This window comes from Euleptes europaea, chromosome 8, assembly GCF_029931775.1.
Source record: "Euleptes europaea isolate rEulEur1 chromosome 8, rEulEur1.hap1, whole genome shotgun sequence".
Taxonomy (NCBI): Eukaryota; Metazoa; Chordata; class Lepidosauria; order Squamata; family Sphaerodactylidae; genus Euleptes; species Euleptes europaea.
The window spans coordinates 4,240,415-4,263,345 of record NC_079319.1 but is presented as its reverse complement, the minus strand read 5'-3'; the positions used below and the strand labels follow the sequence as shown (position 1 = coordinate 4,263,345).

Genomic DNA, 22,931 nt, shown 5'->3' with positions numbered 1-22,931 from the left:
TGGACACAGTTATGCTCTAGTCTGGAAAGGCTGTTGACATTCTGTCCTTTGGTTTCAGTCCATGGGACGTGGGATGAGTGGTCCCCTTGGAGTCTCTGCTCTTCTACCTGCGGGCGGGGGTACCGGGATCGCACCCGGACCTGCAAACCCCCTCAGTTTGGCGGCAATCCATGCGAAGGACCCGAGAAGCAAACCAAGTTCTGCAACATTGCCCTTTGCCCAGGTAAGTTGGCAACAAAACTTTCCCACTGGTTCCTCAGTGGGTAATCTATTCCCCTCCACTTATTCTGGTCAATTACTGTATTTAATAAATTTGACAATCTAATCTATTTTGTTCTTAAAATGCTTTTTTATGCAGCAGCTGGGTTTGGGGGGAAGGAAATCTTCTCTCATAATGAGCACTGCGAAGTAAACCAGTTACAGAGCAGCATTTCAAGGGGTGGGACTTGATTTGAGCTTGGGAGTAGGGCTGTCAAAAAAAAAAATTTGGTACAGTTCGGATTCGGCCGAATTTGGCCCTTGTGGGTTCGGTACGTGCCGAAGTCCGAACTCCCCCACTTCGGATCCGTTCAATTCGGCGGGAATTCAAAGTTCGGGAAAAAAATCCGGCCGAATAAAGCCATTAAAAACACAACCGCGCCTTTCCGCGGCTCGGGGGGGGGCATTTTTGGGCTTAGAGGTCCCAAACTTTCAGCAGAGCTTCAAAGGACGTATATTGAAAGACTCCCCAAGTTTTGTAAAGATTGGGTCAGGGGGGGCTGAGATATGGGCCCTGAAAGGGGTCCCCCCCACCCTTAATGTGTATCTCTCAGCAGAGCTTGCTGCCCACGCACAAAGCTCCCGGCCCGACAAACAGCTGATGAGAGCAAGGGCAGGGCAGGTGCTAAGAACTTTGCAAAGCAACATAACTGAAAAGCAACACCTTTGCAAACATGCAAAGGGCGGGGCAGGTGTGAAGAATTTTGCAAAACAATACAACTGCAAAGCAACACAACCACACAATGCAACACCTTTGCAACAGTGCAAAGCAACACCTGACACCTGGGAGTTTGCATACCATGGAAAGGGACAGAGGCAGCTAGCTATGCATAATGAGCAGGAGGGGGTGGAATTTCTCCTTTTGCATTGGACTTGGGACCAGGCAGATGCATTCTTTAAGTCACCATTTGAAAACCAGTTTTGAGCAAGCATCAAAATAACCTAACTGATCTTATGAATGAGGAAAAACCTGAAGAATAAAAATGAAGCCCCCCCTCAAACCAGGGAGAGAGAGACTGGAGGGGGAACACACACCCCAGGAAGAACCGGCAAAAGCCCCCTTTGGCTTCCCTCCCCCCACCCACAGAAACTGCTCCCTCCCCACACACACACACAGACTCTGCTTTCCCCCCCCCACACGCACAGAAAAGAAAAAATATAGATTAAAGCCCCCAAAGGGGTCTTACTGTGGCTGTCTTCTGTTCCAGCAGGAGGGGCTGGGAGGCTGGGTAATCCAATATGATTCCATTTGTATCCAATATAAGATCCATATGTATGCATCTCTCGAGGGTGATCCATTCATCCCAATAGGGAAAAGGGGAAAGCCCATATCTCGGGGGGCCCTGACCCAATGTTTACAAAACTTGGGTGGTCTCTTAAAAAGCCTTGACTGAAGCTCCGCTGAAAGTCTGGGGTCGGCACACCCAAAAATGCGCCCCCTGCAGCCACGGAAAGAGAAAAGGGGGGGAGCCGATATTTCAGCCCCCACTGAACCCATCTTTACAAAACTTGGGTGGTCTCTTAAGAGGGATTCTCTGAAGCTATGATAAAAGTTTGGGGGCTGAACCCCCCAAAAAGCGCCCCCTGCAGCCATGAAAATGGAAAAGGGGGAGAGGAAAAAGGGGTGGAGCCCATATCTCGGGGGGCCCTGACCCAATGTTTACAAAACTTGGGGGGTATCTTAAGAAGCCTTGTCTGATGCTCCGCTGAAAGTTTGGGGTCGGCACACCCAAAAATGCGCCCTCTGCAGCCATGGAAAGAAAAAGGGGGGAGCCCATATCTCGGGACCCCCTGACCCAATGTTTACAAAACTTGGGTGGTCTCTTAAGAAAACCTGTCTGAATATCCCCTGAAAGTTTGGGGTCGGTACCCCAAAAAATGCGCCCCCTGCAGCCACGGAAAGGAGCGAATGTGCACAAGCACCCCCTCACACACACATGAGGATTTCCCTCTCTCTCTCTCTTTCCCCGGCCGGCCGCACATCAGCTGATTCCTCCAGCACTCAATCCTGACTGATTGGCCAGAAGAAGACCCAGCTTGGCCACCGATTGGCCGGGGGAGGAGAATGCTGCTTACTGAAGGTTATGCTGCTTACTGACGGCCCCGAATTGGCTGAATTTATTCGCGAACTCCCAAACTCGCTGAATTCGGCCCCCCCGGTTGCCCGCCAGTTTTGAGTTCGGTTCCTCCCGAACTAAAAACCGCCGAATCAAGGGAAATTCGGCTGATTTTCAGTTCGGGCCGAACCGAATTGACAGCCCTACTTGGGAGACTGCTTTTCTGTATTCATGGTTTGATTAGCACACAGTTTTGTCCATGATCATTCAAACCAATGCAATACAGTTTCCCCCACATCAGGTTACATTAATGTGCAATGAACCCAGGTCCAACCAGGGAGATCCAACCCAGGCGTAAAAGGCCTTAGACAACACCCCCCCCCCCGGTCTCACCATGCTCTTGCTTTTCGAACGAGCGATTCATTCTCCCGCAGTCCTGCTGCATGCTGAACGCTGCATTGTGCCTGCAACGGTGCGCTGTCATTGTTTGCAGATACAAATCCTGGAAGCGATAACAGATGCGACCAGCAAGTCTCTCAAGAGCTGAATCACTGCCATTGTGTTGTTTTTGTTGTTTTTTTCTGCGCGGCCCCCAAATTTAGCATTTGTCTGGGCTGTTGATTACCTTTGTATTCGCCAGCAGAAATTAATTAAACCAGATGGGGGTGGCACCGGGCTTCCTCCCTTTTGATTGCTCTTTCGTTTGGAGCAGCCGTTTGATAGATTGCTCCCCCCCTAATCTGTTAATAAATTAGTTTCAGTGCTCAATTTATGTTCAGTAATCCCCTCCCCCATTTCTCTGCATCTATATCCCAGTACATCCAGGATCTTTGGTCCTTTAGCTAATAGATTTTTTTTTACCCTGATCTTCCTCCAATGGCTCAGAGGAGCATTCGTTGTACTCCCGACTCTACCTGCTCCTTACAGCGGCACTCTTGAGTTGACTAAGGGGGAGTGACCCAAGACCAGAGAGCATCAAAACCAATACTCTACCTCCCCTGTTTATTTTATCCTATAGAATGGGACTCATAGAATCATAGAGTTGGAAGGGACCACCAGGGTCATCTAGCCCAACCCCCTGCACAATGCAGGAAACTCACAACTACCTCTCCCACACACACCCAGTGACCCCTACTCCATGCGCAGAAGATGGCCAAGATGCCCTCCCTCCCATGAACTGCCCAAGGTCATAGAATCAGTATTGCTGACAGATGGCCATCTAGCCTCTGTTTAAAAACTCCAGGGAAGGAGCACTTACCTCCTCTCAAGGAAGCCTGTTCCACTGAGGAACCGCTCTAACTGTTAGAAAATTCCTAATGTCTAGATGGAAACTCTTTTGATTTAAGGATGCTCTAGGGCTGATCCTTCCTTGAGAAGGAGGTTGGAGTAAGTTGCTCGTATGGCCCCTTCCAACTCTGTGATTCTATGCTTGTGGCAAGCGGAGTACATGGAAGAGCCTGCCATGGGTCGAGAGACCGACTTGGCCACCTTTGGCATCTTTCCGGCCTTGCAGCGTGATCGAAAGAACCATGCGGACTTCCTCGAGTTCTGCAGAGAGATCACAAGCTCTCAGCTAATGAGCTGAAGAGTTCCACAAATAATTCGAGAGGGTCTGTCACATCGGGGAATATTTCAAGATAGATCGCTCTAATAAAAAGGGTCCGTATTTCATTCCTAACCTGCACTTTGCATACGGGGTCTTCGCCAGACAAATTATAAATCATGGCTGATGTCTCCGGATGGCGAATTCTGGAGCCTACCTATGTTAATTAAGCAAAGCAAGAACAGGGGCACCAAGAGTTCATTTTCAAGTGGGTGGGGGGAGGCACAAAAATCCATCAGACCCAGGAGTTCACACTGGTGTGGGTGTCTTAAGAACAACAGAAGAGCCCTGCTGGATCAGACCAGTGGTCCATCTAATCCAGCATCCCATCTCACACAGTGGCCAACCAGTTCCTTTAGAAGTCCGACAACAGGTCATAGAGGCCAAGGCCTTCCCCTGATGTTGCCTCCTGGCACAGGTACTCAGAGGTTGACTGCCTCTGAACATGGAGGTTCTGTTCAGTCACCATAGCTAGAAGCCATTGATAATCCTCCTTGAATCTGTCAAGTCCCCTTTTAAAGCTGTCTCTGCCTGTGGCCATCACTACATCCTCTGGCAGGAAATTCCACATTTAAATTACTTGTTAAGTAAATAAATATTTCCTTTTGATTCAGAGTTCTATAGGAGCTTTTGTAGGAACCTGAAAGAGAGCCTCTCCTGGCAATCTTAATTGCTGAAGCATTCAATGCAGGGGAAGGAATCTCCTCTAGAGCAGGTTTCGTGTGGGGGACACTATCAGTTCTGTGCCCAAGTTGGAGGAACAGGTCTTCCTTGGGGCACTTAGTGCTTTCATCCAAATTTGACGCTCATGTCAGCTGCGCCTGTTCCTTAAGAAGCCCGATCCATTATTGATGTCAATGTAAAGTGAGTGGCTAGCAGAGGTGGAATGTTCTCTCATAGAATCATAGAGTTGGAAGGGGGACATACAGGCCATCTAGTCCAACCCCCTGCTCAATGCAGGATCAGCCTAGAGCACCCCCGACCAAGTCCAGCTGCTGCTTGAAGACTGCCAGCGAGGGGGAGCCCACCACCTCCCTGGGCAGCCGATTCCACTGCTGAATGGCTATGGGGGGAAAAAAATCTTCCTAATAGCCAGCTGGTATTTTTCTGCCCATAATTTATACCCATTATTATGGTTGGGGCCGTTGCTCAGTGGTAGAGCATCTGCTTGGCATTCAGAAGGTCCTAGGTTCAATCCCTGGCACCTCCAGTTAAAGGGACTAGGCTAGTAGGTGATGTGAAAGACCTCTGCCTGAGACCCTGGAGAGCTGCTGCCGGTCTGAGTAGACAATACTGACTTTGATAGACCAAGGGTCTGATTCAGTATAAGGCAGCTTCATGTGTTCATGTGAGTCCTCTCCTCTGCTGCCAAGAGGAACAGCTCCCTGTCCTCCTCTAAGTGGCAGCACTTCAAATACTGAAAGAGAGCAATCATGTCCCCCCTCAAGCCTCTGTTGTGTGTGTGTGTGTGTGTGTGTGTGTGTTAAGTGCCCTCAAGTCGCTTCCGACTCCTGGTGACCCTATGAATCAATGTCCTCCAAAATGTCCTATCTTTGACAGCCTTGCTCAGGTCTTGCAAATTGAGGGCTGTGGCTTCCTTTTATTGAGTCAATCCATCTCTTCTTGGGTCTTCCTCTTTTCCTGCTACCCTCAACTTTCCCTAGCATGACTGTCTTTTCTAGTGACTGTCTTTTCCAGTGACTCTTGTCGTCTCATGACGTGACCAAAATACGACAGCCTCAGTTTAGTCATTTTAGCTTCTAGGGTCAGTTCAGGCTTGATTTGACCTATAACCCACTGATTTGTTTTTTTGGCAGTTCACGGTATCCCTAACACTCTTCTCCAACACCACATTTCAAAGGAGTCTACTTTCTTCCTGTCAGCTTTCTTCATTGTCTAGCTTTCACACCCATACATAGTAATAGGGAATATGATGGCATGAATTAACCTAATCTTGTTGGCCAGTGACACATCCTTACACTACAGAATCATTTCTAGCTCCTTTATGGCTGCCCTTCCCAGCCTCAATCTCCTTCTGATTTCTTGGCTGCAGTCTCCCTTTTGGCCTCTGCTATGGCCCTTCAAATATGGGATTCCCTCTTCACCTCAGCTCACCTGACACCAGGATTGTTGACATGGCAAGGAGGAAAGGCCTTTTTTATTCCTCCCCCATCCTTTTGTTACTAACCTTTGGTCTCCCGTTGGATCAGGATGCTCTGACATTACTGTCTTTCATTGCTGATTCTGTTTCATTGCTGGTTTTAATGCTGGTTTAAAAAAAATTGCTGTGAGTATTATTAGTGGATTATTATTGCTTGTGTTATTGTTCATTATTATTCCTTTGCTTGTTTTTAATTCGTGTTCTTAGAAGCCACACCGGAGCAAAACTGAATTTTAGAATTAGGGCTGGTTCAGGGTTTTTTGTCACCCTAAGCAAGGTTTGTTGAATGCATCCTCTGGTGCCATTGCCAATGGCTTGTCTCAGATCCAATCAGCAGTGGCTTAGGTCCAGGAAAGTATGCCCATTGACTGCAGGGTGGGCCATGGCTCAGTGATAGAGCATCTGCTTGGCATGCAGAAGGTCCCAGGTTCGATCCCATGGCATCTCCAGTTAAAGGGACCAGGCAAGTAGGTGATGTGAAAGGCCTCTGCCTGAGACCCTGGAGAGCTGCTGCCGGTCAGAGTAGATGATACTGACTTCATAGAATCATAGAGTTGGAAGGGACCACCAGGGTCATCTAGTCCAACCCCCTACACAATGCAGGAAATTCACAACCACCTCCCCCCACACCCCCAGTGACCCCCACTACATGCCCAGAAGATGACCAAGATGTGTTCCCTCTCATCATCTGCTTAAGGTTATAGAATCAGCATTGCTGACAGATGGCCATCTAACCTCTTCTTAAAAATCTCCAGGGAAGGGGAGCTCACCACCTTCCAAGGAAGCCTGTTCCACCAAGGAACTGCTCTAACTGATAAAAATTCTTCCTAATGTCTAGATGGAAACTCTTTTGATTTAATTTCAACCTGTTGTTTCTGGTCCAACCTTCTCGGGCAACAGAAAACCACTCGGCACCCTCCTCTATGTGACAGCCCTTCAAGTACTTGAAGATAGTTATCATATCAGGCCTCAGTCTAAAGCTGTTGAAAAAAAAAATTCGGTAAAATTCAGATTCGGCAAAATTCGGCCCGTTTTTATTCAGGAAATGCCGAATTCCGAACTCCCCCGCTTCGGGTCCGTGCAATTCGGCATGAGGTCGGGAGTTTGGGGAAAAATTTGGCCAAATAAAGCCATTAAAATCACAACTGCACCTTTCCACGGCTCCGGGGGGGGGGGCATTTCTGGGGGTACAGGTCCCAAATTTTCAGCATAGCTTCAAAGGACCCTTCTTGCAATAACCCCCAAGTTTTGTAAAGATTGGATCAGCGGGGGCTGAGATATGGGCCCCGAAAGGGGTCCCCCTCCTTAATGTGCATTTGCAATTAGCAGAGCTTGCCACCCACTCAAAGCTCCCAGCCTCGACAAACAGCTGAGCTGCGGGGAGCAAGGATGGGGCAGGTGCGAAGAAGTTTGCAAACCATGGAAAGGGACAGAAGAAGTTTGCAAACCATGCAAAGCAACACAACCTTGCAAAGCAACACCTTTGCAACCATGCAAAGCAACACCTGACGCCTGGGAGTTTGCAAACCATGGAAAGGGACAGAGGCATGCTAGCTAAGCATCAGGAGCAGGAGGGGGTGGAATTTCCCCTTTTGCATCGGACTCGGGACCAGGCAAATGCATTCTTTAAGTCATAATTTGAAAACAATTTTTGAGCAAGCATCAAAATAGACCTAACCGATCTTATGAATGAGGGAAAACCTGAGGACACACAACTGAAGCCCCCCCCCCTCAAACCAGGGATAGAGAGACTTGAGGGGGAACCCCCCCAGACAGAACAGGCAAAAGCCCCCTTTGGCTTCCCCCCACCCACAGGAACTGCTCCCTCCCCCCCCACACACAGACTCTGCTTCCCCCCCCCCCGCACACACACAGGAGAAAAATTATAGATTAAAGCCCCAAAAGGGGTCTTACTGTGGATGTCTTCTGTTCCATCAGGAGGGACTGGGAGGACTGGATAATTCAATACGATTCCATTTAAGCACGGGAGGTTTTGCCTTGAATTTGCCGCTCTCGAGATGCACACAGGATTGGCTGATCCCATTCATCCCAAAAGGAAAAGGGGGGGACCCCATATCTCGGGACCCCCTGACCCAATGTTTACAAAACTTGGGGGGTCTCCCAAGAAGGGTCCTTTGACGCTACGCTGAAAGTTTGGGGTCTCTACCCCCAAAAATGCGCCCCCTGCAGCCACGGAAAGGAGCGAATGTGCACAAGCACCCCCTCCACGGGGATTTCTCTCTCACACACAAACAGATACTCTCTTTCTTTTCCCGGGCCGCACAGAAGCTGGGCTCATGCACTCAATCGCTCAAACTGATTGGCCAGAAGAAGACCCAGCTTGGCCACCGATTGGCTGCAGGAGAATGCTGCTTACTAACTGACGGTTATGCTGCTGCGCTGAACCCCGAATTAGCTGAATTTATTCGCCGGACACCCCAAATTAGCTGAATTCGGCTCCCCGTTTTCCTGCCTTTTTTGAGTTCGGTTCCATCCGAACTAAAAACCGCTGAATCGGGAAATTTGGCTGTTTTTCGGTTTGGGACGAACCGAATCGACAGCCCTACCTCAGTCTTCTCCTCTTCAGGCTGAATATACCCAGCTCCTTCAACCTTTCCTCATAGAACTTGGTCTCCAGACCCCTCACCATCTTTGTTGCCCTCCTCTGCACACGTTCCAGCTTGTCTACACCTTTCTTAAATGGTGGTGCCCCAAACTGAACACAGTACTTTAGATGAGGTCTAACCAGAGCAGAGTAAAGCGATACCAGCACTTCACATGATGGGACCAAGGGTCTGATTCAGTGTAATGCAGCTTCATAGGGAGGGGCTGTAGCTCAGTAGTAGAGCATCTGCTTGGCATGCAGAAGGTCCCAGGTTCAACCCCTGATATTTCTAGCTGAGAGGATAAGATAGGAGGTGATGTGAAAGACCTCTTTCTGAGACCCTGGAGAGCTGCAGCCAGTATGAGCAGACAGTACTGACCTTGATGACCTAATGGTCTGATTCAGTATAAGGCAGCTGCATGAATTAATAATGTGGTTGCAAGCTGAGCCCCAGGTATGGCAGCGCCCTCCTTATTGTGCAACCCTAAGCAATCACTTGGCTCTCTAGCCTCTGGGGAGGCTTGGCTCTAGAGCACTGGCCTGGTCAATCATTCAGGTCCTCAAGGTGTGAGCAAGCTGGAACATGTCCAGAGGAGGGCAACAAAGATGGTGAGGGGTCTCAACAGCTCAAGAGCCGGTCCAGCCAGACGCCCCTGAACCCCTCTGCGCAAAAGCGGTTTTCACATTGGGCTCTCTGTCTTTCCCTTCTTTGGGCCACTCAGTGGATGGCAACTGGAATGAATGGTCCAGCTGGAGCTCCTGTTCCACCAGCTGCTCCAACGGCACCCAGCAGCGGACGAGGGAGTGCAACGGGCCATCCTACGGGGGAGCGGAGTGCCAGGGGCACTGGGTGGAGACGCGAGATTGCTTCCTTCGGCAGTGCCCAGGTCAGTAGCGTCTGGACTGTTCTCCACCCTCCCAAACCTTCATTCATTCATTCATTCATTCATTCATTCGCACTTCTAGCGAATGACCACATTAAAATTTACAACTATACAAAACAATAAAAACCGATAAAACCATGAAACCATTCTTCAATTATGAAAAAGATAGGCGCCCTATACACACACACACACACACACACACACATATGGTGCCTACTGTAGCAAATATGCCAGACCCGGTACCCAGAATAAAAAGCTTGATACCGGGTTGATTAACCATCCCCAGCAAGTTGATTATAGGGTCGGGTTGGGGTGGGGTAGGGAGGCCAGTACTGATCTCACCTGTGGCTGTCCTCATTTATAGGCCTGGCAGTCTTTGAGGAGTCCATTCTTTCCTCCAACACCTCTTCTGCCATTCAAAGAGCACCCATGAAGTTGTAATTAGGTCTGTAGGAAGGAAGGAACATGAGGGTGTTACCTGTACCTTCAGAGGGGCAATTTAAATGAAGGAAGAGGTGTGAGAAGAAGGGGTGAAACACGCCTCCCACCGTGACTCATCCTTGACTTCATGGGAGCAGGGATTAGCTTTTAAAAAAATCATCAGTGATTTGAAAACAAATGTTGCAGCACCAGCGAGGTGTAGTGGTTAAGAGCGGTGGCTTGGAGCAGTGGACTGTAATCTGGAGAACTGGGTTTGATTCCCCACTCCTGCACATGAGCAGCAGACACTAATCTGGTGGACCAGGTTGGTTTCCCCACTCCTATACATAAGGCCTTATGCTAGTCACAGTTCTCTTAAGAGCTCTCTCAGCCCCACCAACCTCACCGGGTGTCTGTTGTGGGGAGGGGAAGGGAAGGTGATTGTAAGCCGGTTTGATTCTTCCTTAAGTGGTAGAGAAAGTCAGTATATGAAAACCAACTCTTCTTCTTCTTCTTCTTCTTCTTCTCCTCCTCCTCTTCCTCCTCCTCCTCCTCCTCCTCCTCCTCCTTTTGCAGTTGATGGAAAGTGGCAGGCCTGGGGCCCGTGGGGGAGCTGTACGGCAACATGCGGAGGCGGGACGCAGAAACGGGATCGGTCTTGCCACGGTCCTTTCTTTGGAGGAGAAGCGTGCCAAGGCCCGAAAGAGGAGTACAAGCAGTGCAACGAGAGGAGGTGTCCTGGTAAGTTGAGTAGCTTCAGTCCAGATGTTCACATCTGGTAGAAACACAAAGCAAGGCCATCAGGAGACCATCAGGAGACTGTATACTGTGTTGAGGTAACTCTTGGTCCTTGATGAAACTCATGATGAACCAAGGGTTTGATTCCGTATATGGCAGATTCATGTGCATGCTGGGATGGGCTGTGGCTCAGTTGTAGAGCATCTGCTTGGCATGCAGAAGGTCCCAGGTTCAATCCCCGGCATCTCCAGTTAAAGGGACTAGGCAAGTAGGTGATGTGAAAAGGCCTCTGCCTGAGACCCTGGAGAGCCGCTGCCGGTCTGAGTGGACAATACTGACTTTGATGGACCAAGGATCTGATTCAGTATAAGGCAGCATCATGTTTTCCAGGTGTTCTTTATTTTGGGGAGGAGACTGTGGCTCAGTAGTAGAGCATCTTAGTCTACTTTCCCAAGCCGCCTGCATCTTGGACCTACGGGCCCCCTTCCGTCCTCCCTTTGGGCCACCAGCCCAGATACCTGAGCAATCTGAGCTCTGGAAAGCAGGGAACACCCATCCTCTAGCCAACCAAGTCGGGGCTTCTAATATTAGCAGTTCTGTCATGCTGAAGGGCAGAGAAGAAAGGAAACAAAAAATCAGACACCAAACTAATCTGTTTTATTTTTATTTTATTTTTTTTAAAAACAATGACTAATTGAATGTAATTGGGTTAGATGTTCAGTTCTCCCAGTGTTGTTTGCTTCCTTTTGTAAAAAAGGGTTTTGTGACAAAAGGATATTAAAAATTACAGGGATCATGTTATTCCCTCTCGAGCGGGGAAGAGCTCCCACGCTCTCGGGCATGGTGCCAGAACGCATGTCGAGCAAGCCTCCCTAATACAGAGCGGCATCCTTTGTTTCCTGGGAATGTCATTCAGCACAAAGCCAGGGTTGGTTTCTGTGCATGAGGTATAGGCAGAAGCTGGAAGAAGGGCTGGAGTGAAGATGTCCTCTCCTCCCAAGAGTGGTGCTGTAGTAGGGTTTTGTATCTGGTTGTACTCCCTTTGTATATGCTGTATATATTTATTCACTTTGCACTTTATAAAATTCACTTATTTGCTTTATAGTGTTATAGTGCTGTTTTGGGTTGCTCCAACCTCCAGGTAGTAGCTGGAGATCTCCTGCTGTTACAACTGATCTCCAGCCGATAGAGACTAGTTCCCCTGGAGAAAATGGCTGCTTTGGCAATTGGGCTCTATGGTATTGAAGTCCCTCCCCTCCTTAAGCCCCGCCCACCTTGGGTTCCACCCCAAAACCTCCCGCCGGTGGCAAAGAGGGACCAGGCAACCCTACACTGTAGAGGAGAATCCTCCTTCAGAGTCATGCTTAATATAGATGCTGAAGCCTCATTTGCATCTTTCTTCCCTTTTGATTTGCTGGGAGGGTTACACCACTGTTGGCCGTGAATGTATAGCAATTTGTTATACAGGTTGACTGTCATGGTGTAGTGGTTAAGAGCGGCAGATTCTAATCTGGAGAACTGGGTTTGATTCCCCGCTCCTCCACATGAAGCCTGCTGGGTGACTGTGGGCTAGTCGCAGTTCTCTCAGAACTGTCTCAGCCCCACCTACCTCACAAGGTGTCTCTTGTGGGGAGAGGAAAGGAAGGAGATTGTAAGCTGGTTTGATTCTCCTTAAAAGGAGAAAGTCGGCATATTAAAACCAACCCTTCTTCTTCTTCATCATTGGGCAGATTGAGTTTCTCCCTCTCCTGTAGCATAGCAGTTTGGAATAGGGTTGGCAGGATGAGCGAGGCTGATGGTATCACTTTACTCTGCTCTGGTTAGATCTCACTTAGAGTACTGTGTTCAGTTTAGGGTACCACAATTTAAGAAGGATGTAGACAAGTTGGAACATGTTCAGTGGAGGACAACAAAAATGGTGAGGGGTCTGGAGACCAAGTCCTATGAAAAAAGTCCTAGTCTCAATCTCTTTCTGATTTTTTGGCTGCAGTCTCCCTTTCAGTTGGTGATGGAGCCAAGGAATAAAAAGTCTTGAACAATTTCAGTTTCCTCATTGTCAACCTTAAAGTTGAGGAATTCTCCTGTAGTTATTACTTTTGTCTTCTTGATGTTCAACTGTAGTCCTGCTTTGGCACTTTCTCCTTTATCTTTCAACTGCGTGCACAACCCCCAGGGAAGTGGTTCATGTTGAAACTGAGCATTTCCCGTGTCATCATTCCTAGCTCTGTGGAATCCTTGCCCATAAGGTGTTGTCTGCCATACCCTAACGGCGATCTTCACTAGCAGATGCTGGGGGCGGTTCGGTGGCTGGCATTGGGGTGGCTGAGTCAGTTCCCCCGAATCCCTTCCCATCCGGGCCGTGAGCTCAAGTTTACAAGTTGCTTTACATGCCCAATAAAGGAGAAAATGTAATTGGAAGCGGTGCTTTTCCCCTTCTTCCACTCTCCAAGATGAGAAATCGCTTTAATACTCCAGTGACAGCTTCCAATGTTTTATGCTTCGTAAATACCTTCTGCGCGTAACGGGTGGTGTGGAATCCATGGCAGACAGCTGAGGTTTTTTTTCTTGGCCCATTGTTTTAAAACGACCTCTCTTCTCCCCATTTCAAATCCACCAAATTGTACAGGCATTTTCCTGAATGCTTTTTTCCATCTGTAACGCTATTTTGAGAGCTATCAGTGTAGTCACTCAGACCAAAGAGCTTTTCTAGCACGGGGCTGTTTTTCCCAATAGTGGCTAAACAGATGCTTCTGGGAATCCCACGAGCTGGACAAGAAATCAACAAAGCCAGCGTGGTGGTTAAGAGCGGTGGTTTGGAGCAGTGCACTCTGAACTGGAGAAGCGGGTTTGATTCTCCATTCCTCCACATGAGCGGCAGATGCTAATCTGGTGAACCAGGTTCGATTCTCCACTCCTCCACATGAAGCCAGCTGGGTGGCCTTGGGCCAGTCACATTCTCTCAGCCCCACCTACCTCACAGGGAGTCCATTATGGGGAGGGGAAGGGAAGGTGATTGTAAGCCAGTTTGATTCTTCCTTAAGTGGTAGACAAAGTCGGCGTATAAAAACCAACTCTTCTTCCTCTTCCTCTTCTTCATTCTGAGTGTCTGCAACTCAGTGATAGGCTGCCTCTGAACATGGAGCCATGTTTGGCTATCGTAGATCTGTGCTTGGCAAATGTGTTTTCTCCCCTTTTTATGTTTTTGTAGATTAGTTTTAGAGTGCAGTTTGGTGTGAGTGAACTTTTTGCAAATTGCCTGGAGGGTCTGTGAGTAGGTTGAAAATATGCTGAAGAAATAAACCCATTACAGAGCAATCTCAGGGTTCAAAGAAACACGGTGATGGGAGATCTGTACTCAGAGTGTTTAAAAAGAGAGTCTGAGCTCTGATTGAGATCAGGGCTATGTGGGAAGAAGAGAGAGAGAGTTTAATTTGAAGGACAAATCCATGATTTCCAGCTCATCCAATTTGACCTTAACCCAATGGCCATAATTTGTGGCTGTGAATCCCCAGTTAATGATGCATTGTGGAAAGAGGTATTTCCTTTCTGTCTGTTCTGTTAATGAAAAGTACAATTTCATTAAAATGAACAGAAAAGACCTCTCATACACTATTGGCGGGGAGCCATCTTTTGGGGCTTTATATTCATTGTCAAACACGTCCCTTCACAAACAAACCTCATGCAATATAAAATACAATCCCGTCTCACACAAAACAATGTCCTAAGACTCTCTTCACTTCTAAACAAGTTCTCCACTAGTTCGTGGTGAACCTTTTAAAACATTTCCTTTCATAGGATATTAAAATATGATCCCTCCTGCTTTCAATTACTGCAAGAATGGGTCTCTTATGCCAACCTTAATGATGCTGTTACTGCTGAACAGTTTCCCCCCGGTTCTTGAGAGCCAGCATGGTGTAGTGGTTAAGAGCAGTGGTTTGGAGCGGTGGACTCTGATCTGAAGAACTGGGTTGGCAGAGGCTAATCTGGTGAACCGGGTTGGTTTCCCCACTCCTCCACATGCAACCAGCTGGGTGACCCTAGGCTAGTCACAGCTCTCTTAGAGCTCTCTCAGCCCCATCTACCTCACAAGGTGTCTGTTGTGGGGAGGGGAAGGGAAGGTGACTGTAAGCTGGTTGGATTCTTCCTTAAACGGTAGAGCAAGTCAGTATATAAAAACCAACTCTTCTTCTTCTTCGTCTCCTCCTCCTCCTCCATCTCCTTCTCCTTCCTTTCTCTCTCCTTCCTGTGTCCCCATTTCTATTCCCCTTTCTGCTTTACCATCTCCTTTCCCACTTTCCTTCCTGAAGGAGAGATACCCAACTCAGCTCTCTCTTTTCCCTCTGCAGAGCCCCATGAAATCTGCGACGAAGACAACTTTGCCTCTGTGATTTGGAAGGAGACCCCTGCTGGAGAGGCCGCAGCTGTCCGTTGCCCCCGGAACGCGACAGGTTTGGCAAGGAAAACTCTTTGTGCCCTTAGTCCTAGATGAGGTCTGCCTTGGCTCTACTGCCCATGAATATCACGGCAGCTTGCAAGGGGTTGGCTGAAGCCAAGGACCACTGGAGACATTTTGCCTCCTCCAATAGCTGCTGCCCAGGAGCCCTCTGCCAGGTCACAAGGACATTGCAGAAGTTGAGCCAAGGACAGCTGTGGTCACCTGGATTGCTGAAGCCACACAGGGGGAGGGGCTGTGGCTCAGTGTTAGAGCCTCTGCTTGGCATGCAGAAGGTCCCAGGTTCAATCCTCGGCATCTCCAGTTAAAGGAACTAGGCAAGAAGGTGACGTGAAAGACCTCAGCCTGATACCCTGGAGAGCTGCTGCCAATCTGAGTAGACAATACTGACTTAGATGGACTGAGGGTCTGATTCCATATAAGGCAGCCTCCTGTGTTCATGTATTCATGTGTATCCAACAGCTGCAATGGGGAAGTTATGTGTGCGGTCCAGTTTGCAAACTTTTTCTTTTCTTTTCCATGTGGGATTGTGTACAATAGAAGAAGGTAGCTCAAATCCAGGGGCCCAAGCCAGAGTTTCCCATCAGACATCCAACATAATCCTGACCCCAATGGCATCCCTCTTATAATCCACTTTAGTTGATTTTTCCACCCACCACAACAAATTGGTAGGCAAGATGTAGATGGAGAGACGGCATGTCTAGTATCCCCTGATGTTGCCTATTTGCACTGGGATTTAAAGGTTTACTGCCTCTGAACTTTGAGGCTCTTTTTAGTCACCGTGGAGGGTAGCCACTGATAGACCTACCCTCCATGAACCTGCCCAATCTCATTTTTTGAGCTGTCTATGCCTGTGGACATCACTACATCCTCCGGCAGCAAATTCCTCATTTTTCCTACCAACCATATTTTATCTACCAATCTGAATCATTTAGAGAGGCTTCCTTACTGGCTAGTTCAAAGTAAATAGGCTTTCTTACTGGCTAGCCTACTAGGGTTCTTTGGGGTTTGGCTGTACGGTTATCACAGCCCTAGTTCTGGCAGGATCCTTCATCAGATGTTTCTTCAATTGCTGTGAGCAGACTTCCCAATGGGCGTAATCTTTTGCTATCCCTTTTTCCTGTGTCCTTCAGGGCTGATCCTACGGCGCTGCGTGTTGGATGAAGAGGGCATAGCCTACTGGACATCTCCAACATACATCAAGTGTGTTTCCATTGACTACAGTAATATACAGATGATGGTAGGTATGGAGACCAAGCCGGCAACCATGGCCTGATGGAGTACCGGGAGTGTCTATTATCCAACCCACAGTCCCTGAGATCCATTTTGGAAGTAGGAGACCATGGTGGTATGCAAGTGTAGGTCTGTAGTTTGTTGTATAGCCCCTTATACAGCAAGTTGAAGGTACTCATGAAGCAACCAAGAACAGAAGGCCTCAAAGGGACCTCACCAAAGACTCCTGAGTAATCCCGTCCTCTTATCAGGGCAACAAAAATGAGAGACATGCATGCTAGATGGGGGATGCACTTCTGGGTAGCAGTGTGTGTGAAGTAGATCTTGGGGTACGGGTGGGCTGTAAGCTAAATATGAGAGGTCAGTGTGATGCAGCGGCATAAAAGGCTAATGCAGTCTTGGGGTGTATTAACAGAGGCATAACAACCAAATTACGAGATGTCATAATCCCAGAATTGCACAAGTGCATCTATCTATTTGTCTGTCTGTCTAGCTTTCTGTCTGTCTATCTGTCATCTATCTCTCTGTCCATCTCTCCAGCTCTTTCTTTCTCTCTCACTCTATTTTGCCGTCAAGTCACAGCTGACTCATGGTGACCCTGTAGGGTTTTCAAGGCAAGATACGAACAAAGGCGATTTGCCATTGCCTACCTCTACATAGTGACCCCTGTATTCCTTGGTGGTCTTCAATCGGAATACTAATCAGGGCCCACCCTGCTTATCTTCCAAGATCTGATGAGACCAGGCTAGCCTGGGCTATCCAAGCCAGGGCAATTGCCCATATAGTCTCCTAAAAATTATTTTGAATATTTAATCATTGGATTATGCTTGGATTGTGATCTCAGCAGGGTACAATGCCATAGAGTCCATCCTTCAAAGCAGCAATTTTCTCCAGGTGAACTGATCTCTATTGGCTGGAGATCAGTTGTAATAGCAGATCTCCAGCTAGTACCTGAAGGCTGGCAACCCTAGGAATGAAGATCACAGGGAGGGGCTCTTCTGATGGTCCACGAATCAAAGAAGCTTATCTGGTGGCCCACGAGTGGGGGCCTTTTTGGTGGCAGCCCCTTGATTAAAGAGCAACCTGCCCAGGGAGATGCACCTCGCCCCCTCACTGTCAGTCTTTTATTTAGGACCACATTTGTTTAAGTTTGCTAGCATTCCTGAGTTGTGGTTTTAAATTTGGGGTTGTTTAAGTTTTAATGTGTTTTATTTTATATGATTTGTCTAAGCCACCTGGGGCTCCTTACAGAAGAAAGGCGGCCAATAAACGTTTCAGATAAATAAATATATTTAAAATGAAATAACATTGACTTCTTTTTTCTTCTTTTTTTTGCCACACCAGACAAGGGAACATCTGTCCAAAGCCCAGCGGGGGCTAATGGGGGAAGGGGTGTCGGACATGCTGCAGAACCTCGTGGAGATCTCTCAAGATGGGACCAGCTACAGTGGGGATCTGCTGTCCACCATCGACGTTCTCAGGAATATGACTGAGATCTTCCGCAGGGCCTACTACAGCCCCACTGGTGGTGATGTACAGGTGAGCGGCAGGCGGAAGCCACGTTAACTGGAGTGTGAAAACTCTAGTAGACAGATGCTCATAAGAAACTCTCAGGATCATAAGAACATAAGAAAGGCCGTGCTGGATCAGACCAAGGTCCATCAAGTATAGCATTCTGATCACACAGTGGCTACCAGGTGCCTCCAGGAAGCCCACAAAGAAGACGACCGCAGCAGCATTCTTCTGCCTGTGTTTTCATGCACCTAATATAATGCATTGGGCAGGGATTTTAAAAGTATAGTTGTGCTTTACAGTTTGTTCATTGTGTCATTGCAATCCTGTGGATACTGGACTGCATGTGTACCAGAATGAGGTGGTAGTGAGGTGGTTGAGTGGGCAGTAATGCTGCAGTGGGAGGGGAGATGACATGGGGGAGCACACCCTGCCCCTCATAGTACATCCAGGAGAGAGATTGTGTCCCAGCCAGATTCCTGCCTTGCTACTTTTCTGCTTGCAGGGAGACTTGCTACTTTAACACCTGCAGACTGTCAAAAATACAATCCCACACCCATAGTCTAAAACGATATTCTCTGTTCTACCCCCTCAGGGCTTTGCCTCCATCTCATTCTGCTGCATGCATAGTCTGGGTCCTGTGTATCTCATGGGATGCTGGCTCTTTTATGAAACTAACATAGGCACATGGTCAGAGATTGGCAGAAAAGGTCCTGTTTCAAGTACCAGCTTACTTATAGGGCAGGCTGACCTCTGCAAGGGAACAGGTGTGTTCAGATGCTCTGCCTAGCTGTGCATCCAGGCCTCTCTCTGCAGCAGAAGGAGGAAAACTTCTCTTCCTGTTGGTTTTTGGAAGCTAGTCTCTAGGTCGGGGGAGGGAGTTAAGACTTTTGTTGGTTATTCATATTTTTAAAATTTAATTGTTCCTCTGTATATTTGGGGAGGGGCTGTGGCTCAGTGGTAGAGCATCTGCTTGGCATGCAGAAGGTCCCAGGTTCAATCCCCGGCATCTCCAGTTAAAGGGACTAGGCAAGTAGGTGGTGTGAAAGGCCCCTGTTTGAGACCCTGGAGAGCCGCTGCCGGTCTGAGTAGACAATACTGACTTTGATGGACCAAGGGTCTGATTCAGTATAAGGCAGCTTCATGTGTTCAATGGGCATGCTCCTCTGAACATGGCCAGCAGCAGAGAGTGACAAATATGGACCATTCCTGGGGTTCTAAAAGCAACCTGGAGTCAACAGGAGGGACTGGACGAAGCTCGAGAAAATCTCCTGCGTTCCATTTTACTCCTATTCTGCAGGTTATCTCTTCCCCACGTTTTGCTCTGCTCAGCATCCATTTCAGCGTGGAGAATTTTTTGGAATTAATTTCGTCATGGACGCCTTTGCCATTGGCTATCGTTTTGCCGAATTCATTTCAGAAATCATTCCAGGAAACATTTTAAAATAGTTTGACAAATCTATCTCCTTGTTCAAGTGGAATCCAGGAGGGTTGCGATGGGAAAATTCTGCAGTGACAAAAGAAAATCTGCTCGTCTTTGCTTAGGAAGCAAAGTTCTTTGGAACTGAAATGATACCCTCTGCGGGGTAGAATCGATTTTTGGGACATCACACTGAAAGAACCAGCGGGGTTAATGGAAGACGGGGAAGCTAATACGGAGGCGTCAGGTGTCCATGTGTCCAAATCAGGAGATGTCTTAGAAGGATTCAATTTTATGTGGTTTTGCGTGGATCGGTATGGAATCCATCCTTTGGGGAAGGTCACTGCCAGGGGTCTTAACATGATACACATAATATCTCAAAACTGCATTCCCTGGTGACATCATGATCTAAGCAGACAGGGCAATTGATAGGTTTGAAATAAGAACCTATTTTCTTCCCACCTCCTTGATGCTCTGGAGGAGTGGAAGGGCGGAAGGCCATGCGACGGACTGTGTGGAGGAGTACCTAATGTACTTTGGACCATTTGGGGCACATTGTTTGGGGGATTTGGTGTGGGTCTTTTTTTTTTTTTTTAAACGTAGCTCTAAAAAGGAAAGCGTAAAAGCAACGGACCCATGTTTGCCAACGCCCGTTACCAAAGTACAATCATGAGAGAGTTAGGACTGGTTTGTTCTCTCAAATTCATGTTTCGTAACTGGCACCCCCTTGCCCCCCACATAACAGGATAATCCTCAGCAGATGATCTTCAGCAGATGGGTTTTCTTCTTGCTTAACGTTAGAGCAATTTCCATTGTGAGAGCCAGAGTGTGTAGTGGTTAGAGCAGGGGCATCAAACTTATTTGTTACAAGGGCTGGATATGACATAAATGTCACTTGGGCGGGCGGGGCCATGCCTCTCCAGCCCAGATCGGGACTGGGAGGGTGGCAGCTTTGGCTGACTCACAAGCTCGCAAGGGGGCGGATCCAGCCCATGGGCATTATGTTTGACACCCCTGGGTTAGAGTGTCAGACGAGGATCTGGGAGAACCGGGTCCGAATCCCCGCTGTGCCACGGAAGCTCGCTGGGTGAACTTGGGCCAGTCACAGACTCTCGGCCTCACCTACCTCACAGGGTGGTTTGAGGCTAAAACTGAGGAGAAGAGACAGTTTGAGTCCCCACTGGGGAGAAAGGCGGGATATAAATAGTTTTTTTTTAAAGAGTAAATAAATACTTGAGAATGTTCCAAATGATGCCTGCAGATCTAATTTTCTGGAGGCTGTGAGGGACCCTTTGTCGTCACCAGGGGCAAGTAGGTTGGCTTCTTGGCTTGTGTCACCTGGGACATTCTGGCCACTGTGAAGAACTGAAGAGCTTTCTGGATCGGGACCCAAGTTCATCTAGTCCAGCATCCTGTTTCCAACAGTGGTTATCCTAATATCTTTCGGAAGCCGATAAGCAGGGCCATAAGCTCTTCTCTATTGCTTGTGCCTAGCACCTGCTATTGAAAGGTGGACTGCATCTGAATGTGGAGGTTCCACATCTAATTTCTGTGGGCAGACCTATCAGCTGCAAATGTCTCTTGTTGCCTCTCTTGGCACTGAATTCCGTAGATTAAGTCAGCTATGGAAACGCTGATCGATCTTGCTGTGTATAAACTGCTGAACTAGTGAGCTTTGAATCGGTGAGTGGATCCTTCCTTCAGACCCCACAGTCATGCCCGTTTCCTCGATGGGGGGGGTGCATTCAGCAGGACAGTGATCATTTTCCTCCAGGCTTTTCTGGGTCAATCCAGAAGTAGTTGAGGGGTACATAAAGTGGTAACTGCCTTTTCCAGAATTACTGGCCAGGGAAAAAGGATGCCTTCTCAGGGTATGCCGTGGTCCATCGTAGCTGGACTCTTCTGAGCTCTCACAGAGCTCTTCTGAAAAAGCACAGAAATGGACAACTACTTCAAAAGAGCTTTGGCTGTGCTGGCTGTAGCTACTAAAGGATCAACTGTGACAATTGGATCTACTAAAGGAGAATCACCGAGTCAAGAATGCTTTGTCTGATGCTCACAAAACGTGGGATCCGGGGAGGCAGGTCGGCCTTATTTCATTGCCAAAATGCAAACTCTTCTGTACAAGAGGGAAATGGCGGCATTGCATTTAAAAATAAATTAGCTAAAATCCCATTTGAGTAAGCACAGCTCAATCCCATCTCTCTCTTCCTGTTTTGCTTTAGAAATCTTATCTCCAGTTCGGCCTCACCATTTCCCTTCCTGTTTTCTCTTCCTAGAGCTTCGTCCAGATCATCAGCAACATTTTGATGGAGGACAACAGAGACAAGTGGGAAGAAGCTCAGCTGGTATGTGGATCTCATTTCCTAAATAGGAGGGAACAATCACTGGAAAGTGTGTGTGTGTGTGTGTGTGTGTGTGCGCGCGCATGAAAGAGAGAGAGGGGGGAAGCTGTAAGTCTCTGACTCCCAGCTCCTAACATTCATTACAAAACACTGACAGCCTCAAAGCCCTTGGCTTACGTTACTTCCATAATGCGAGGCTGTGTCACATAGAGTTGGAGCGCTGGGCTATGACCAGGGAGATTAATGTTGAGATCCGTACTCTACTATGTAAACTCACTCTGCCTTCTTGGGCCAGTCACTCTCACTCGGCCCAACCTACCCCACAAAGTTGTGTTAAGGGAAAAGTCTCTGTGTTAAGTCCAGTCAAGTCACTTCTGACTCATGGTGACCCTATGAATTAATGTCCTCCTCCATCCTATCGTTAGCAGCCTTGCTCAGGTCTTGCAAAGTGAGGGCCATGGCTTCCTTGATTGAGTCAATCCACCTCATGTTGGATCTTCCTCTTTTCCTGCTGCCGTCTACTTTTCCTAGCATGATTGTCTTTTCCAATGACTCTTCTTGTAATGTGACCAAAGTACAATAGCCTCAGTTTAGTGGACAGTTCCTTGGGGAAGGATAATTATGCAATTAATATAACAGTAATCCTTACAACCATATTGTGAAGTAGGCCAGTGATTATTTGCAATTAGTCTAGTACAGATTCAGAGGGCCTCTAGAGAATGGCTAGCCAAAGACTATTCAGGGAGTTCATGCAAAGGCGAAATTTCCAACAGGGACTTTTCAGTTCACAGCTTGTTCTCTTGGTCATTGTCCACCTATCCAGCACATTTTTATCCCATGCTTCTTCCAAGAAGCTCCCACTCTCATTTTTATGCTCACAACAACTCTGTGAAGTAGGTGAGGCAGAGACAGAGAGACCCACCTTGGATCCTCCTGTGCCTTTGAGAAAGCCAGCTATATACATATTTTAAAATAAATAAATAGAGTGATTGCCTAAAGCAGGGATCCCCAACATGGTGCCTATGGGTACCATGATGCCCACCAACACCTTTTCTGGTGCCTGCCAAGTGCTTTTAGAAAGTGGCCGGGTTCAGATTTTTCAGAGGTTGCTTTGGCAGCAGCTGCCACAACAGCAGACAGATCTTAACTGCATGACTGACCGTGGATGCAAAAAAATATTTTAAAATTCTATGTTCATTTTAAAACACATGGGAATGGTGCTGACCCTTAAAAGCTTGATAG

General features: G+C 47.9%; 1 protein-coding gene across 1 annotated transcript in view; it reads left to right on the top strand.

Moving 5' to 3' along the window:
- LOC130481853 (adhesion G protein-coupled receptor B1-like) overlaps window positions 1–22,931 on the top strand; it is a 110,583-nt gene that overhangs the window by 74,176 nt on the left and 13,476 nt on the right. Inside the window, exons 5-11 of the mRNA XM_056854637.1 lie at window positions 59–223; window positions 9,407–9,571; window positions 10,565–10,729; window positions 15,073–15,174; window positions 16,313–16,419; window positions 17,757–17,951; window positions 21,624–21,692. Of these exons, the coding sequence (XP_056710615.1) occupies window positions 59–223; window positions 9,407–9,571; window positions 10,565–10,729; window positions 15,073–15,174; window positions 16,313–16,419; window positions 17,757–17,951; window positions 21,624–21,692 (968 nt within the window). The remainder of the gene's footprint in view (window positions 1–58; window positions 224–9,406; window positions 9,572–10,564; window positions 10,730–15,072; window positions 15,175–16,312; window positions 16,420–17,756; window positions 17,952–21,623; window positions 21,693–22,931) is intronic.